The 17,102-nt window shown below is 31.1% G+C and overlaps 1 protein-coding gene across 2 annotated transcripts; it reads right to left on the minus strand.

The window, feature by feature from the left end:
- Positions 1–10,686: 10,686 nt before the first annotated feature.
- On the minus strand, positions 10,687–16,343 carry LOC113856370 (DNA replication complex GINS protein PSF1). Of its 2 annotated transcripts, XM_027488163.1 has the most exons (8): positions 16,234–16,343; positions 14,588–14,690; positions 13,478–13,561; positions 12,386–12,453; positions 12,034–12,147; positions 11,785–11,947; positions 10,917–11,069; positions 10,687–10,831 (listed from the first exon to the last, which is right to left on the minus strand). In XM_027488163.1, exons 3-8 carry the CDS (start codon positions 13,550–13,552, stop codon positions 10,805–10,807), a joined length of 600 nt encoding a protein of 199 aa, XP_027343964.1. In that variant the 5' UTR covers positions 13,553–13,561; positions 14,588–14,690; positions 16,234–16,343; the 3' UTR covers positions 10,687–10,804. The 2 variants fall into 2 exon arrangements, with proteins under 2 accessions (XP_027343964.1, XP_027343963.1); XM_027488162.1 differs by lacking the exon at positions 16,234–16,343 and having other exon boundaries at positions 14,588–14,703.
- Between the last annotated feature and the right edge of the window lie 759 nt (positions 16,344–17,102).

A 17,102-nucleotide genomic window follows, 5' to 3' on the forward strand; every position in this document is an offset into this window, starting at 1 on the left:
TCATCTTCAATTTCTGGGTTTAATTCATATTCATTTTAATTGTTCTTAATCTGCGTTTTCTGCCATCCATTTTAATTGCTTTCATTCTAAATGCTTTCGTTCTTCCTTCAATTCGTTTTCTAGGTTTTAAATTTTTTTTATTTTTTTGGGTTTTAAGTTCGTTTTCATGATTTCAATTTAGGTTTATCTTTTTATTTAATTTCTAAAAAAAACCCACCCTCCCAATCTAATCACTATTGCATGTTTAAAATTCAGAACAAAATGAATTTGTGTCCTTGTGAGATGACTTAGGTTTGCTCCCTATATTGCAAAATTATGTGAGGAATCTAGTTTTGTTTAAAACCATTACGATGTGGTTGTCACTCTTCTAACTTAATGCAAGTCATACCGAATCTTAAGAGAAATTTATGCATCCATTTAGCTAAGTCTTCCATTAAAACCCACTAAAAACTTCCCACATAATACCATGTATTTACAAAATCAAGTAACCAAAGTAGAAACAACACTCCAATCATGTCTCAAGAGAACATGAAGGATATTAAAAAAATAATTTTCAAAACGAGATAATCTAAAAAGAAAAAGAGAAAAAACAATTTCCAAAAGTGGCATTTAATTATTGTCCTAAACTTAGGAGATTAGGCTTTTAATAATAGGGATGTTACAATAATTGTTATTGCAATTAGTATTTCTATAAGGAATAACAAGTTAAAATTCAATGGTATTCGTGAGTTAATCTTAAGCTAAGATGTTCGCAGGAGAAATTTAGGAGAGTTTTTCATTCCTACTTCTAGTTTAGCATTGAATACTGAAAGTTGAGGAAGAAATAAACAAAAAGGTCAAAATCAAGGCCGCAACATATCTAAGTCTAGAGGAAAAAAGGTAGATAAAAGTCTGGAATGATATTATCTGTTAGAATTATGATAAGAGAGCTCACTTTACCAATCAATTCAAAGCTCCAAAGAAAAGGAAGATTGATAAAAACAAGAAACATGATGATGATGATGGGGTTATGAACACAAGTGTGTCATTCTACACTACTCTTTCCATAGAATTATTATCTAACTGTGTTTATGGAAAGTTTGGGAAAGTTTACATTGCATATGAATAATCTCTTGATATATAAAAAAAGATAACATTGACATCAGAATTAGATGGGACACTGTAGATATTGTATAATGTCAAACATATCCTTACCTTAAAGAGAAATTTAATATCCATAAGACAATTCAATGATGAGGGCATTGCACTGCTTTTGGAGATGGAGCATAGAAGGTAACAAAAAGCAATCTAGTTCTAGCTCATGGAAAGAAACAAGGATCTCTCTGCATGATTGCAAAAGAGGAAAATTAATGAGGTTGCCAATAGTTTTTGTTCATGGCATCATTGACTTGGACATATGAGTACTAAAGGAATGAAACTCATAGCATCAAAAGGTATACTTTCAAATCTAAAACATGTTAATATTGGTGTTTCTAAACATTTTATCTTTGGAAAGCAAAAGCAATGTTAGTTTCTCAAAGTTAGGGAACACATCTAAATTTAAAATGTTGGAATTGGTGCATACAGATATTTGGGGGCTAGCCCCATTGAAAACTCTAAGAGGCTCATGTTATTATGTCACCTTCATTGATGACTTTACAAAAAAGGTATGAATTTATTTTCTTAAAAATAAATCTAATGGTTTTTATGTTTAAAAGGTGAAAAGCAGAAGTTGAAAATCAAATAGATTTAAAGGTTAAAAGTCTAAAATTTTATAATGGTGGAGAATATAAGAACTAAGTGTTTAAGTATTTATGTTCAAAAAATGGGATCAAAATGATCAAGATAATACCAAGAACACCTAGGTAAAATTGTATTGCAAACAATATGAATAGAACCTTGAATGAGAGAACAAGATGTATGTGAATCCCAGTTTGGCTTGCCCAAAACACTTTGGGCAAATGCAATAAATACAATAGTTTATCTCATAAATAAAGGACCATGAATTCTTTTGGACTATCAGTTACCTAAAGAAGTATAGTATGAAAAGGAGGTAAATTTTTCACATATAAAAGTTTTTTATTGTGTTCCCTATGCTCTAGTAGACTTTGACAATAGAGATAAATTAGACTCTAAGGCAAGAAAATGTTATTTTATTGTCTATGGGATCTAACATGTAAGGCTATAGGTTTTGGGATGACCAAAATAAGAAAATCATTAGAAGCATAAATGTTACTTTTAATGATAACATGTTTTATAAGGACAAGTCTTTAAAATCTACATGTGCAGGTAAACTGTTAGTACTTTCCAAAAAAGTAAAGTTGGAAGAAATTTCAAAAAATGATATAGCCAATAGAAAGCAAGATGTAGAGGTTGAATTTGAGTAAGAACCAAAATAACTAATAGTGCTAGAAACCCTTATGACCCAACTGAGAAGATATAGCAAAGTATCAATAGCACCAAAACGGTATTCTCCTTCATTGCATTATTTATTATTACTTGATGCTAGTGAGTCAGAATATTTTATTGAGATATGCAAAGGAATGACTATATTAAGTGGGAGTTAGCAAAGAAAGAAGAGATTAGATCCCTTCAGAAGAATATGACATGGTCATTAACCAAGTTACCAAAAGAAAAGAAAGCTTTGTAGAGTAGGTGGGTCTATAGGCTGAAGGAAGAATCTAATGGCAACATAAGATACAATGCAGGACTTGTAGTGAAAGGGTTTCAACACAAGTAAGGAATTCAGTTCACAAAAAAATTTTCTCTTGTTGTCAAGATGACTATTATCAGAGTCATCTTGAATATTATAGTTGTACAGAATCTTCACTTGGAGCAATTAGATGTCAAAACTACATTTTTACATAGGAATTTGGAGAAAGATATTTATATGACACACCAAAAGGTTTTGAAGTTCTAAGTAACGAGAATCTTCTATGCAAGCTTCACAAAAGCTTGTATTGACTTCAAACAAGCACAAAGACAATGTTACAAGAAGTTTAATGAGTTTATGAGCAACTTTGAATTTCATAGATTTTACACATATCATTGCTGCAATGTTAAGAAATATGTTGATAACTATATTATCATTGCTTTATATGTTGATTGCATGGTCTAGTGTGATAAAAATTAACAAGTTAAAGCAACAGTTGGCAAAAAGTTTTGAAATGAATGACCGAGGACCAGCCAAAACTTCTTGGTATAAGAATCTTTAGAGATAGATTAGAAGGTGTTTTGAAATTATCTCAGAAGAAATATATAGCAAAACTGTTTGACAAGTTTAGTGTAAGGGATGTCAAGACCATAAATACCCCTTTTGGAACTCATTTAAAGTTTTCAAAGAGGCAATTATCACATGTGTCAATAGCAAGGAGACTAGTGTATGATATAGTGTGTACTAGACTTTATATAGCACATGTAGTGGGAGGTGTTAGTAGGTTCCTATCAAATCTCAAAAGGACGCATTAGAAAGCGTAAAGTTGATACTAGGATATCTAAAGGGGACTTCAAAAATATGTTTGTTCTTTAGCAAAAACAATCTCACCTTATAGGGATTCTTTTATGTAGATTTATGAGGAGATTTAGATGATGACAAAAGCACCACATGTTAAATTTCTACCTTGGTTGGTATTGTAAGTTAAAAGTTTAAACTTCAAAGTAGAGTTGTTCTCTCAACCATTGAAGCCAAATATGTGAATATCTTAGAAGCAACCAAGAAGATGTTATGACTAAAGAATTTTCTCAAAGAATCGGAAAAAAGAACAAGATGATTCTCCATTATTCAATGACAATCAAAGTGCTATATGTCTTGCCAAAAATGCAATCTTTCATTCCAAATGCAAGCATATTAATATGAAATTATTAGAAACTCAATAAAAGATGGAGATTTGTCTTTATTGAAGATCTCAAAAATAGAGAACACAACTAATATGTTGACTAGGACTACTACAACTAATAAGTTGAGACTTTGCATTACCTGAACTAGCCTTTGAGGATGATGATGAAGGCGTTGCACTATGTGAAGCACAGAAGCTAATTATTTACAAGGAATTATTGTAAATCAAACTTCAAGATAGAGAATTGTTAGTATTATGTAATCTGATTAAGTCTTGCATCACTTATTCTTACTTATTATTACTATATAAGTAATACTTTATAATATTTTTATATATAGGGTAAAATAAAGTATTTTTTTCGTGTAGTTGTGGATATTTTGTTTTCTCTTTTTCACATTCTTTTATTTTTCCTAACAAATATATATATATATATATATATATATAATCATAGTTTAAATTTAAGAGGCTAAAGCTTTGATGCAACGCCCCATATTTTGTAATAATATTTTGAGTATTAATATAAATATGTAAATTGATATTTAAATGTGCATATGATTGTGTGATGATTTGGATGTGAATATAATTATAAAGATATGTGTATAGTGTGGTTGAAATGTGATGTGGACTTGTGATTGGGCTGAAATTGTTTGAAATATAGGCTAAATGTATACTACAGGGACATTCTAACAGTAACAAGAGGATCCTCGCTGTAGTAAGAAGGTCCTGGGCATAGGGTGTGCTTCTGTTGTGTTCTCGCTGTAGTGAGAAGGCAACAGAGAAAAAAATCTATGAATATCCTAGCTACAAGAAAGGACCTCATGATAGTAAATATGGGACCTCACCACCCATCAATGCATGGTATTCTTCGACTTGTTGTTACTCTCGATAGTGAGGATGTTATTGATTGTGAACCAATATTGGGTTATTTACACAGGGGGATGGAAAAAATTGTGGAAAACTTAACAATTATCCAATATCTGCCTTATGTAACACGTTGGGATTATTTAGCTACTATGTTCACAGAAGCAATAACTGTAAACGGACCAGAACAGTTGGGAAATATTCAAGTACCTAAAAGAGCTAGTTATATCCGAGTAATTATGTTAGAGTTGAGTTGTATAGCTTCTCATCTACTGTGGCTGGGACCTTTTATGGCAGATATTGGTGCACAAACCCTTTTCTTCTATATTTTTCGAGAAAGAGAATTAATATATGATCTATTCGAAGCTGCGACAAGTATGAGAATGATGCATAATTTTTTCGTATCGGAGGGGTAGCGGCTGATCTACCTCATGGTTGGATAGATAAATGTTTTGAATTCTGCGATGGTGCATTTTTGGGTTGCAGTCTCGCTGTAGCGAGATTCTGCAAAAATCAGAGCGCAGTTTCCTTTGATATTTTCGCTATAGCGAGAAGGGGTGTTGCTGTAGCAAGAGATATCTTGCTGCAGAGAAAATATCGCGACTAGAAGGGTATTTGAGGAGTTTAGGGTTTGAGAAATTCATTTTGTAACATCCTGAGTTTTGTAAATTATTTTTTTATTAATAAGTGAGCTATTGTTTGGATGTGTATATGTATATCTATGTATATGTGGTGTTTAGATGCATGGTTTGAATATATGTGATGACGTAGAAGTATATGACTATGTGTATGAGAGTATGAATGTAAATATTGATTTGAATGGAGATTGGACATGTTTGAATTATGATTGGGCTGGACTATTTGGAAAATATAGGTTGGAGTGTGCTGTAAGGGCATTCTCGCTGTATCAAGAAGGCCTTGGGTGTAGAACTTGAAATTGTTGTGTTCTCACTGTAGCGAGAAGGCAACAGAAGAGGATGCATTTTTTGGTGTAGTCTCGCTGCAGCGAGAGAGTCTCCCTGTAGCAAGATTCTGCAAAAACCAGAGTGCAGTTTCCTCTGAGATTTTGTTGTGGCAAGAAAAGGTATCGTTCCAGCAAGGAAACCTCGCTATAGCGAGATATTCTCGTTACAGCGAGAGTGTCGTGACCAAAAGGGGTATTTGAGGGGTTTAGGATTTGGAATGCTCATTTCTTATCCCTCTTTTCAAACTCTCTTCGATTCTCTCGACTCCTAACCCTATTTCACTTATTAAACTGCTTCCAAAGCCGATTGTGAGCAAAATTAAAGGTTGTGGTTGAGTTTAGGGCATTTGGAGGTAAGTTCTAAGAGTTAGGGTTTCAATTTTTCGTTTCTCTTCTTGATTTCTCGGTTTCTCATAGAGTTTTCCATTTGTTTAGGACGAAAATCTGTGTAGGGGACATTTTCTACCATTGGATTGTGTTGGGTCTTCAATTTGAGGTAAGGGGGACTTTACCCTATCTCCATTTGTCTAAAAATCTAAATATTTGCTGAGTCACAATGTGGTTGAGATAAAATGTAGGAATTAGTGTGTTTAAATAAAAGATTCTTGATTTAGCTTGATTTTGGTGAGGTCCTAGGAAAATTGGATGTTTATGTGTAATATGATTGGATGTGGGCATACGTGACATGTGTGTGAAGGTGAATATTGCATTGTGATTGAGATTGTGGATGAAATTATGTGTTAGCATGCCATCACTGGATGTTGAATAATTTGAATAGTTGGAAATGTGTGTCAATGGCATGTTAGATGTGATTGTGAATGTGTTTGAATATGTTGAAAGCTATGAATGGTTCAGTGATACACTGAGAGTGTGAAAAATAGGGACGGTAGAAATACGTTGGAGAAAAGAGGGTTGTGATGACACCAACAGTGAGCGTGGATGCACCATAGGCCAAACACTTCCCTCCTGACTCAGCCTCTAACTAACACCTTTGCTAAGGGGCCCGTGACCACACATGTTGTATCCGTGACGCGGGGGTTATCTGACGACCATCCATGGTGTGAAACTGAGTAAGTCCCTAAGGTTGAGGGCATCAGGAATCTGTGATCACAGTGCCACAATAAGCGTGGCTAACATGCAGTGAGCGCACTTGTGTATGTGTAGATTGATTGGAGGTGCAGTGAGTGCACCCTGTGAAAATTGATGTGATTTACTTTCGTGTACAGTGAGTATACGCATATAAATGATTGATATGTGTATTGACGTGCGTGTGATTGTAATAAGTGTTTTAAATTAAATTATGAAATGATAGAACATGCAAGGTGAGTCTCTGTGTTTGTGTGTGATAATGTAGAGTACTCATCCTTATAATTATTTTTCAGGTTACCAAAACGATCAGCACTGGGCTCAATGAAAGGATGGATGGAACTGCCATAGGACTTAGAATATTATTTTGAAAATATGATGTATTTAAAATAGTCATGTAACATGTGTAGAGTGTTTGATGGTACAGTGAGTGCATGTGTCAGGAATCTGTTATCACAGTGTCACAATCTGTATGACTACGTGCAGTGAGCGCATGTGTGTAGATTGTTTGATGGTAAAGTGAGCGCACCTGTATGTGAGTTGTAATAGAATGTTGAAAGTGTTATTTAATGTTTATTTGATGCATGTTTTGAAATTATGTTGACATATGCGTGAAACGTGTGAGGTGAGTCTTTGTGCTTGTGTGCGATAGTGTAGAGTACTTACCCTTACATTTATTTTTCGGGTGACCAAGACGATTAATACTGAGCTCAGTGAAGGGATAGATAAAACTGCTATAAGACTTAGAAAGTTATTTTAGAAACTCTGATGTATTTGAACTAGTCCTATAATAATCTTTTGATATGAACTTATAATTTATTTTTATTTTAAAATATTTTATTGAACTATGTATTGAGAACCGTTTGAATGAAAATTTTTATTATTCTTATTTTTATTAAATTTATTTATTTAAAAATTAAATTAAAGTATTACATTTGATACCGAATTATATAAAATGAAAAGCACGAATTACTTTAATATTTAAGTTTTAGAGAATGATGTTGAAACTACTCTAAAAACACATAAAAAGTAATTGATAAGTCATGAATTGTTGAACATTAATTACTTAGATCAAATTAATTTTTTATTCAAAAATTAAAAATTAGTTCTCATAATTTAAGAAAAAATTTAATTTTATTAAAATATTTTATATTTTTTTTTAAAATTAATGTACAATGTTATGGACGTAAATATTTTCATTGAAGCTGAGGCTAGACTAAAATATTAAAGAATTAAAAATGTAAGGTTAAAAAAATAACCTTGTAAAAAAATTAAAATTTAAACTTAATATATTTTAAAGAACAAAGACATATTTAAGTGGCCATTAAATTTTGTAATAAAAAGTAATAGATGTATTTTAAATAAAAAATTTAAATAAAACTCTTCATTGTTTTATAATATTAACTTTATCTCTTACTTATATTATTATTCAACTTTTCAGTAATTTTCCTATCAATATCTACAACTAAAAGATTTTAAAATAAGTCGTCTTATCATTTTGTAATGAAGTCCAGTCTTATCAACTTTTGTTAAGAAATGGCCTATAAATGTTATGAAAATTAGAATTTTTAACACAAAATATATCAATTTATCAATAAATCGAAATGTTATTTCAATAAATATTACTAATTTTCTACTTTTAATTAACCTTAAATAAAACTTAGATTAATCGAAAAAACCTCCAAATTAAAATTTCAGGAAAATAACACTGTATTAAATAAAATGGTAAATCGTTATTCTTTAGTTCAGAAAAGTTATTTACTTAAATTTTCAAATAATTTAAAAAGTATTTTGGATCTATAATTGATCAAAGTATAATAAGTTCAACTACTTTTACATTAGATATTTTGCTTAATTCAAATAGATGCAAATCAATTAGAGGATAAAATATAATTTAAAAAAATTATATGACTATTTCAAAATTTAATAAATTTAAAAATATTAAATACTATAATTATTAAGAACAAATAATTTATTAAAATAAATTTTAAAATTTTAAATTAAAAATAAATAAATACATAATATAGAAAAAAAAACTATTTGATATTTATGATAAAAGAATAATATTAAAAAATACTTTCATTTAAAAACACTAAAAAATATATTACAATTTATAGATAGATCAATTATTAAAAACAACTATTTTGACATAAATAGTACAACTTACAAGAAAATAAGTAATAACAAAAAACTTCTAATGAAAAAATGATTGACTGACATTCTTGATATGTTAAATCAACCGGAGTTAATTTAAGTGATAGATGTTTTTTTAAAATTAAGCTCTTAAACTCGAATTTCATGACTGGAAAAAATTTCTCAGTAAAAAACTTAAACTTACCATACGTAGAATGCTCCCGACTAAAAGATCTAAATTAAAATATTGATTGGACTTGGAAAGAATATTTTATTATAAAAATTTAATTGTTATATGACGACTGTGATCATTTATAATTTTATATATATCTCGATCGGAATTACTGCAAATACTGTCAAACTACCGTCATGTGTATACTTTCACAAAATCATTAGATAGGTTATTTGAAACAAGGAAAAATTAGGAGAAAAAGTAAATGTTGTAGTCAAATTAAAGTTAAAATTTTACTTCAATAATATAAATAAAAAAATTTACATTAAAATTCAACACATCAATATTAAAATTTGATATATATAATTAATTTGAAACTTTAATCCTGATCGAATAAATATCTATAATAATATATCTAAGTTGTCTTAAAAAAGATATTAATATTCAAAAATCAAATCAATTTAAGATTTGTAATGAAGATTTATATATTGACCAACAAAGCTTAATTAAAATTAAAAGAGTAAATTAAGCAAACCTAAATCTAAAAACACAAAGTAATAAACTAACTTATTCTAATAAAATATAAAATAAATCTATTAAAATTTAACGAAATCTAAAAAGATAAAAGTAAGTTGACTATTTATTTTTGGTTTCTTAAATATTGGGTAACTAATAATAGCCTACTCTACATCAACAGGGATCGGAAGAAACTTAAAACGAAAAATAAAAGAACGAGACGCACAACATGACATAAGTCATCAGGTGTTGAAAGAAGTCAAAAGAAAATAAGTATTGAAGACGGCCACAACGTCAAAATTTAAATTATTTATCTAAAAAAATATATAGCACTTTATGAGTGAAAGAGTAATAAAATGGAGAACACAAAAATGAAAGATATTCATAAAATGGGAACGTTATAATGTTTGGGCTTAGGATAATACTTTTGCAGCTTTGTGTTTGTATTTGTAGGAGGCATATGTCCTTGGACTTTTGAGAAAATTTACAGATGAAGGAAGAAATTAGGGTTCACTGTTTTGGAAATTTCCCTTCTAAACTCTTCAGATTTGACAATAAATATTGTCAACATAACCCACCATTTCCAGGCATCATATTAACACTTCGAATGATATGTAAGACACTGCTAAAAGTAATTGACTTGTACCAAATTCAAAGATTAAATTGATTGATAACACCAAAATTAGAAATGCAACTCTTATAAATTCAATAATTAAATTGGCTAATGGTACTAATTTTAAGTAATTTATGTTTTTTTAGTGAATAAAAAAATCCATTACATAAAAAAAAAAAAACTAGTAATTTATGTTTGACTTAGACAATGAGTTTAAATCTTTACCCAACCATAACACAAATATGATTTGAGTCAGCAACTTAAGACTTAAAAACCCATACAACTAAAATAACACAATCTTAAGAGGCAGTTACCATCTATGACCCTATATGAGCACTATATATATAATACAAAAATATGATTTGAGTCAGCAACTTAAGACTTGAAAACCCATACAACTAAAATAACACAAACTTAAAAGAGGCAGTTACCATCTATGATCCTATATGAGCACTATATATATATATATATATATATATAATACACAAACAAATGAACCTTGAGTTCTTGTTCTATAAAGATGGGTGAAATTATTGATTAAAAAAGTCATTTAACAAAGTGTGAAAAATTATATTACATAATCAGTATCAAATTCCCAGTCAGTCTTTCTCATCTACAGATCTTCAAGATAATTGCCTAGCAGGTCAACCCGTGAGCTCCTCCATTAGACCCTGTTGATATTTCAGAAAGTAGAAAAATCAGGTCGCATTTCAAACTATTTTGCAATATATATCGTGAGCTGCAAGACAACTTAACCCGTGAGATAAATTGCTCCGCATCAGTTCGCTTCAGGAAGTGCATTGAATGGCGGGCAAAATTGGCAGTCTTATTATCACTAAGCACAATTCCTTCTCCAATGTCATCAAGAACCCTTACTTGGATGTAAGGATCTTTTGGCGGTACCATATCCTATAAAATACATATTTTATAAATAATATCGCAGTTTACTGTCAAATTACAAATTTTCTGCTACTAGAAACCACAAGAATAGTGAACTGAATAAGACACAACACTGTTCCCAGCCCTCAGCTTGGTGTTCTTACCAGTTATCCAATAACTGACACATAAAAGAGATGTGCATCAAGAACCCCAAGTTTACTGTTTTACCCGATTGATTCAGGAACAGAACTTAAAGTGTATACTGTAGGAACAAGTATCTGAACGATAATCCTTTCTTATATTACTTATTAGTATAATAACTAGATTCATAAAAGTTTCCAACCCAAATACTTAATATTCCTTATTTGCATCATCATGTGAATTATATTCAAATACTGCAAGATTTTTGTTTCAATTAAGCGGCAACCAAAAATGAATATTACATTGTAATTTGAACTGAAATGGAAGAACAATTGTTCTCACTTTACAAACAAGGCGTTATCTTAAAAGCTGGTGATAGTTTTATGCCACAACCAAAATTAATTTTTTATCAATCAGTGATTTTTAAATTATAAGCAAACTGGGCTAAATAAATGAGCAAGGCATTGATTACAGATAGAACATCTTGAAAGCATACATTGATACACATACGTGTGATTGAAGTTTGTATTCTGCTTTTGAGTGTATACATGGGCACATATGCTTGTGTGTGAGAAGGAAAGGACACGAGGAGTGGAGAGCTTACCACAGTCAGATCAACCAGCAGTTTTGACATATAAGATTTCAATGCTGCAGAATGCTTCTTAAAATACTCTTCCTCTGAATGGCAAAGCTTCTCTTCAACTTCTTGAGGAAGCACATGCCCTATCTTCCATAGCAAGCTTCGCATAATTTCTGCACGATTATACCTATATGGTGGAAAGTGACAGAATTTAAGGACAATACATAACATAAGAACTACGATGGAAAAATAGCATTTCAAAGAGATGCTTACACATAGGCCATTAGGCAACGTTTATTTCGGACTAAAGAAAGATGGTGGATGAGAGCTCCATAGTGATCTGCATTTCTAGCCGTTTGGACATCCAAACCTTCTTCCTGTATCTTCCTGTTTACACAAAACAAGTCACAAATAAAAGGGGTAGCAGACAGCAATGAAAAGTGGTGTTCTGGGGAAAATATGCATGTGACTTTATCAATTCTTATTTGACGTTGCAACTTGGTTTGACCACACACTAGCAGTCATTCAACAAAACTCATGCCTGTTTGCAACTGAGATAGCATACTCCAATAAATAATAGCTGACAAACATGGAAAGAAAAAGTTAGACACCTTATTAACATTACCTTATCAAGGACTGAAGCTCAAGATGATGTTGACTGCATTCTGCAACCACTTGTTCAAACAAGTCACTCTACAAGATCATTGTAAGAACTATCAAGCCAAAGTATGCATATATTCACAGCAATGTAAGATTGGATAATGAGTTTCGAATAAAAGTGCAGGAAAAGGTCCATGATAGATATAAACATTAAGAGTAAAGAGAATTGAGATATCAAGTAGCAATATCATAAATTACATATACTTCACAATCCAAGGATGGTGGGTGATGTTAAGACTAGAATGTCATGAATCATGGTAGACCAAAATAAGTTCTGACTGTAATCATGCCTCTTGAAGAATTTTCTGGTCTTTTTTATCCCTTCAGATTGGGGAGATCTATGAAAATGGTAAAAATGCTTGAGAAATTTGAAAAGCAGCAGAGGGACCAAAAGAGACAAGCAATTAATGAATTCAAGAAAAAGAATTCATATGTGAAATAGGTACTCAAATCCTGACTAAAGTCTCGATGTGATGTTGTCTGTGCAAACAATTTTTATTTTTCATCTCAACTTTTAAGGGTTTGTATAACGTAGAGAGCTATATTCAAAGTTGAATTCATCACTATATACTCGCTAACTTGCGATACTTTTGAAGTGGTAAATGATCATATGCAGTTAAATCCAAAGCAAACTAGTATAGATCCAGATCATATAAGGAAGCAGAGCAATAACCAGCTGTAGTCTAGTAGTTGAGGATAAGGTTTAAGGCAGAAACAAGATTTAAATATGAATTCAAGCATTCCCAATGAGATTACTATGAGATTCTCCTAACACAAATTCCCATCACCAAGCATCAACATTTTCTGGCATTAGTCATTGAAATTTGAAACCAGTAGATCCCCAGATGCAGCAAACTTGAATGTGGTTAACACAAGATTAGCAACTTTTTCCAAAAACTTAAAAATAACCATTCAACATAATTAAAGTGCCAAAATAGGATTTGCAATTACATATTAGTAGTGTACATTAATTTCCACAACACAAGGAGGTTCCAAATAACCCAACATTTGAAAACTAATTTGAATATCCAACTGAAAAATGAAGATCGGAGCTTACATTGAATGGTGCAAGTTGGCCTTTCTCTCCACTTGCAAATTCTTTCACAAGTTGGCAAGCTTTCCTCCCATACATATTCAAAATCTTCACCAGAAGACAAATTTCACCAAGAGATTAAGATGAGTTGGTTAAAAGTTCACAATTACAGATCATATAACTTTGAAAATAAAACGGAAGTTTTGTATGTGCTTGATGAAATTTGACAAATTATGGAAAATGCAAAGAAAGGGAAAAAAATTACAAGAGATGGTTTCAAATGGGCAGGCTTTTGCTTAGAAATTCAAGTCAGTTGCTAAAAATGGAACTCAATAAGCATTTAACAAACTGTGACAGTGAGACCCAATGAAACTCAGCATTTTAGTTACATACATTTAGAACCTTCAATATGAGCCAGTCCACATCACTCAAAAATCCATAGGGCAATGTAGAATAGAGTCAATACTGGTACTTGGATCATCCCATCATTATTTTTTTAACTATAAGCCCAACTACTAAAACAGTTGGCCGTAACGTGGCCTAGCAGCAAGCCCATTTCTGTTAAGGGATATTTGATCCCAATAAGTCATTTTGTTATTAATTTTCAATATTTTCATAAACACAGATGTGTAAACCAACAGTGCATTTTCAGATGTAGTCTAACTTATTTACATTAAGATACATGATCTATATTCATATTTAGAATTTCATTTGATTTATTAGTTCCTTGGACCAGTTAATCTTGATTGCATTTCAATAGATTATAATTCAAATATCAACAGAATCAAAGTAATGTCAAGAATGACAATCAATTAACAATTATTGTCTTCATCCACACACTAGTAAATAATCACATTGATATATATTGTTAGAAATTTGACATCACCTCAGAAATCAATCTTCATGGATTCTTCTAATAATATTCATTGGAAGAAAGAATCAATAAATATTTGCAATTTTATAAGAATAGAACTGCACACAGAACCATGACTTACAACTTGATTGCAATTTTTATTTCTGTCATCAGTATTTTCTTTATATTATTTAAATCTTAAAACATCATCATAATCAATAGACTAGAAATAGAGTTCACTTTCTGGAAAAGGCAGACTAACATAGATTTCATGGCATTACCAGAAATGCAATGTTGGATCCACTAATACAGAACTGAGCAAAGAGGAATGTCCTCTAGAGGTCCAGCAAATGTTTTTGCACTTGTTTTATCGGTTATCACTAGCTGCAAAATAATAAATATTGTCAAAAATAAAAAGAATATATGTAAATGAATGCAAAGGCATACAATAATTTAAAAATTAAGTATTGGCTTAAATTTATCTATTTAAAATGTTGTGTCATGTCAAGCTTGATACCACTAGCAAAGATGATTGACCAAACTGTGGAGTAAGCCAAGAGATAAAATTCAGGAAAAAAAAAAATCAATTTCCAGCAAATCATTAGCAAGGATAGATGACGTAGGGCAGAAACATAAAGTATGGCATCCACATGTGGCCACATCGTGTTGAAATCAGAGCTCAATATACAATCATGATATTGACAAGAAGAAAAAAAAGGAGTCAGCGAATAGCAAAAAGTTTATTCCAAAGCAATAATAGAAATATTTGAAATAAGTTAGCTGCCCACAATGACACTGGTTTATAAAAAAAGATCCTCAGGTAAGCAAGAGGTATCTATCGAAAACATTAGGAAAGGGTTTCCTTTTTGCTCCTCCCAAAGAGCAAATCCCTTAAAAGAAACATAGAATAAAATAAAACCAAGGTCCATCACACATGAAAACTGAACATGCATTACAAAAATCAGGATAACACTTTGTCCTTTTTCTTATTCCAATTCCATCAAAAAGTGGTTACCACTAAATGGCACCTAAATCACAATGAATTAATTTGCAGGCACAAGTGCAGAATGCCTCCTTTCCATAACAGCTTCAATGAGAGCAAGAGAAAAGCATGACAGAATGTACAAACAAACAGGGCTAAGCATTTCCATGTTTTATGTTTTAACTGTGTAAACCCTCCAATGATTCAATCACCAAAACATAAAAATGAAAGACATCCCACGTTCATTTGAGGCTAGCATAAAACCCTATGTTTATTAACTATGCATGGGAACAGATTAATGTGTCAAGGACCTTTTGATGAAATTATAGCAACCTTGGCTCATGATTATTTGTCATGAAACACAAAGGAAAAAGTTAAATCCCCATTCTCAAATGTAAACATTTTCCCTTTATCATATTTACTCAAAGGTGTTATGGTTTACAACACCCTATATCAATTCATAAAAATAACTAGATAAATTATTATTAAAAAAAAAAAAAAAAGCTAAAGTATCCCCCTGAAACTGAAATTGCTTATGGGAGTTAGCACAGATCAAAAAGAGAATATGCTGGAGTGAAAAGCTAATAATAATGTTAAAAAGCGATAAGTCGATAACACAGCTAAAAAGAATCCCAAATTCAGAGTTTGGGTATACATGCATTATGCCATCTCAGAACATTAATCAAACATATAACATACGTCTTATTCCATATTCAAATCATAAATCAGGCAGTGAACAGTGATTTGCACGAGAATATTTGCCCTTTCTTAATTTGGCAGCGTAAGAGAAAAAGCGCAGGAACTAAGAACGAATCGGCTACAAACCAAGCAAACTACAAAACAACGAGAATTGAATATTACCTTAACAATTTGGAGACCGATTCAAAGCAGAGAGATAATTTGAAAAACCGATCGAACAATAAAAACCACAGAAAGGAAACTTACCCGAACGATATTTTTGCAAACTCAAAAGCTCTTTCCGAGATCCAGAGAGTGTGATGAGAGAACAAAAATGTCACTTTTTCTGCAATGAAACATAAATTTGTAATATTTCATTTTGGCGGAACCTAATAAATGGCTATGTTTTCCCTCCAAAATTCCCTCTATGGCTCTGCGGGTGGGCGCATTCCGCCCAGTTCCACTTATTTTGAGGATAAATGGGTTAACCCGCTTAAACCCGTATTTTAAATGGGCATGACGAATATAACAATTGTTTTGGTGCTAAATTCACGTTTAAATTAAATCGTTCCAGATTTATTTTTACTTTAATGTTATATGGTATAATTTATGTTTATAAATTTTTTAATAATTTTTTAAACATACAATATATACAAACCACAATTTTGTTGGCATAAGGTGTGTAACACCTTAAAATGTTAATCCTTATCACATATATCTTATTCCTCATAATTTGAAATAAAATGTTAATTCATGTATGTGATGAACTTATTATAGCAAATTAGTAGTCAAGTTTTCTTTTAAATAGATGAATGTAGATGAGAATTTTGACCTTTGCAATGCTAATATGACAACAATAATAAAATAAAAGAAAAAATAAATTAAATATCACAAAACAAAATTTAGTATTCTCAGTGGTAGATATGAACATATCACATATATCAATTATAAAAATTTACAAACTATTTATCGAAATCTATGGAACTTAAAATAATATTTACATAATTACAATAATTACATCGTATATGCAAAATTAAGTCCCAAAATAGTCTCTCACATAACCAAATACTAAAGACCAGTTTTATTTATCAACCTCGTACCAGCTCTCTATCTCAGCCAAATTTTCAGGATCCAGA

This window comes from Abrus precatorius, unplaced genomic scaffold, assembly GCF_003935025.1.
Source record: "Abrus precatorius isolate BTA unplaced genomic scaffold, Abrus_2018 Scaffold11, whole genome shotgun sequence".
NCBI lineage: Eukaryota > Viridiplantae > Streptophyta > Magnoliopsida > Fabales > Fabaceae > Abrus > Abrus precatorius.

Bases quoted from the DNA above. Each gene is read 5' to 3' on its own strand.
- LOC113856370 (XM_027488163.1), bottom strand. From the start codon at position 13,552: ATGTATGGGAGGAAAGCTTGCCAACTTGTGAAAGAATTTGCAAGTGGA. The intron at 12,454-13,477 runs GTAAGCTCCGAT...ATGATCTTGTAG, and splicing joins GCCAACTTGCACCATTCAAT to AGTGACTTGTTTGAACAAGT. The intron at 10,832-10,916 runs GTTAAGTTGTCT...AAATATCAACAG, and splicing joins CGGAGCAATTTATCTCACGG to GGTCTAATGGAGGAGCTCAC.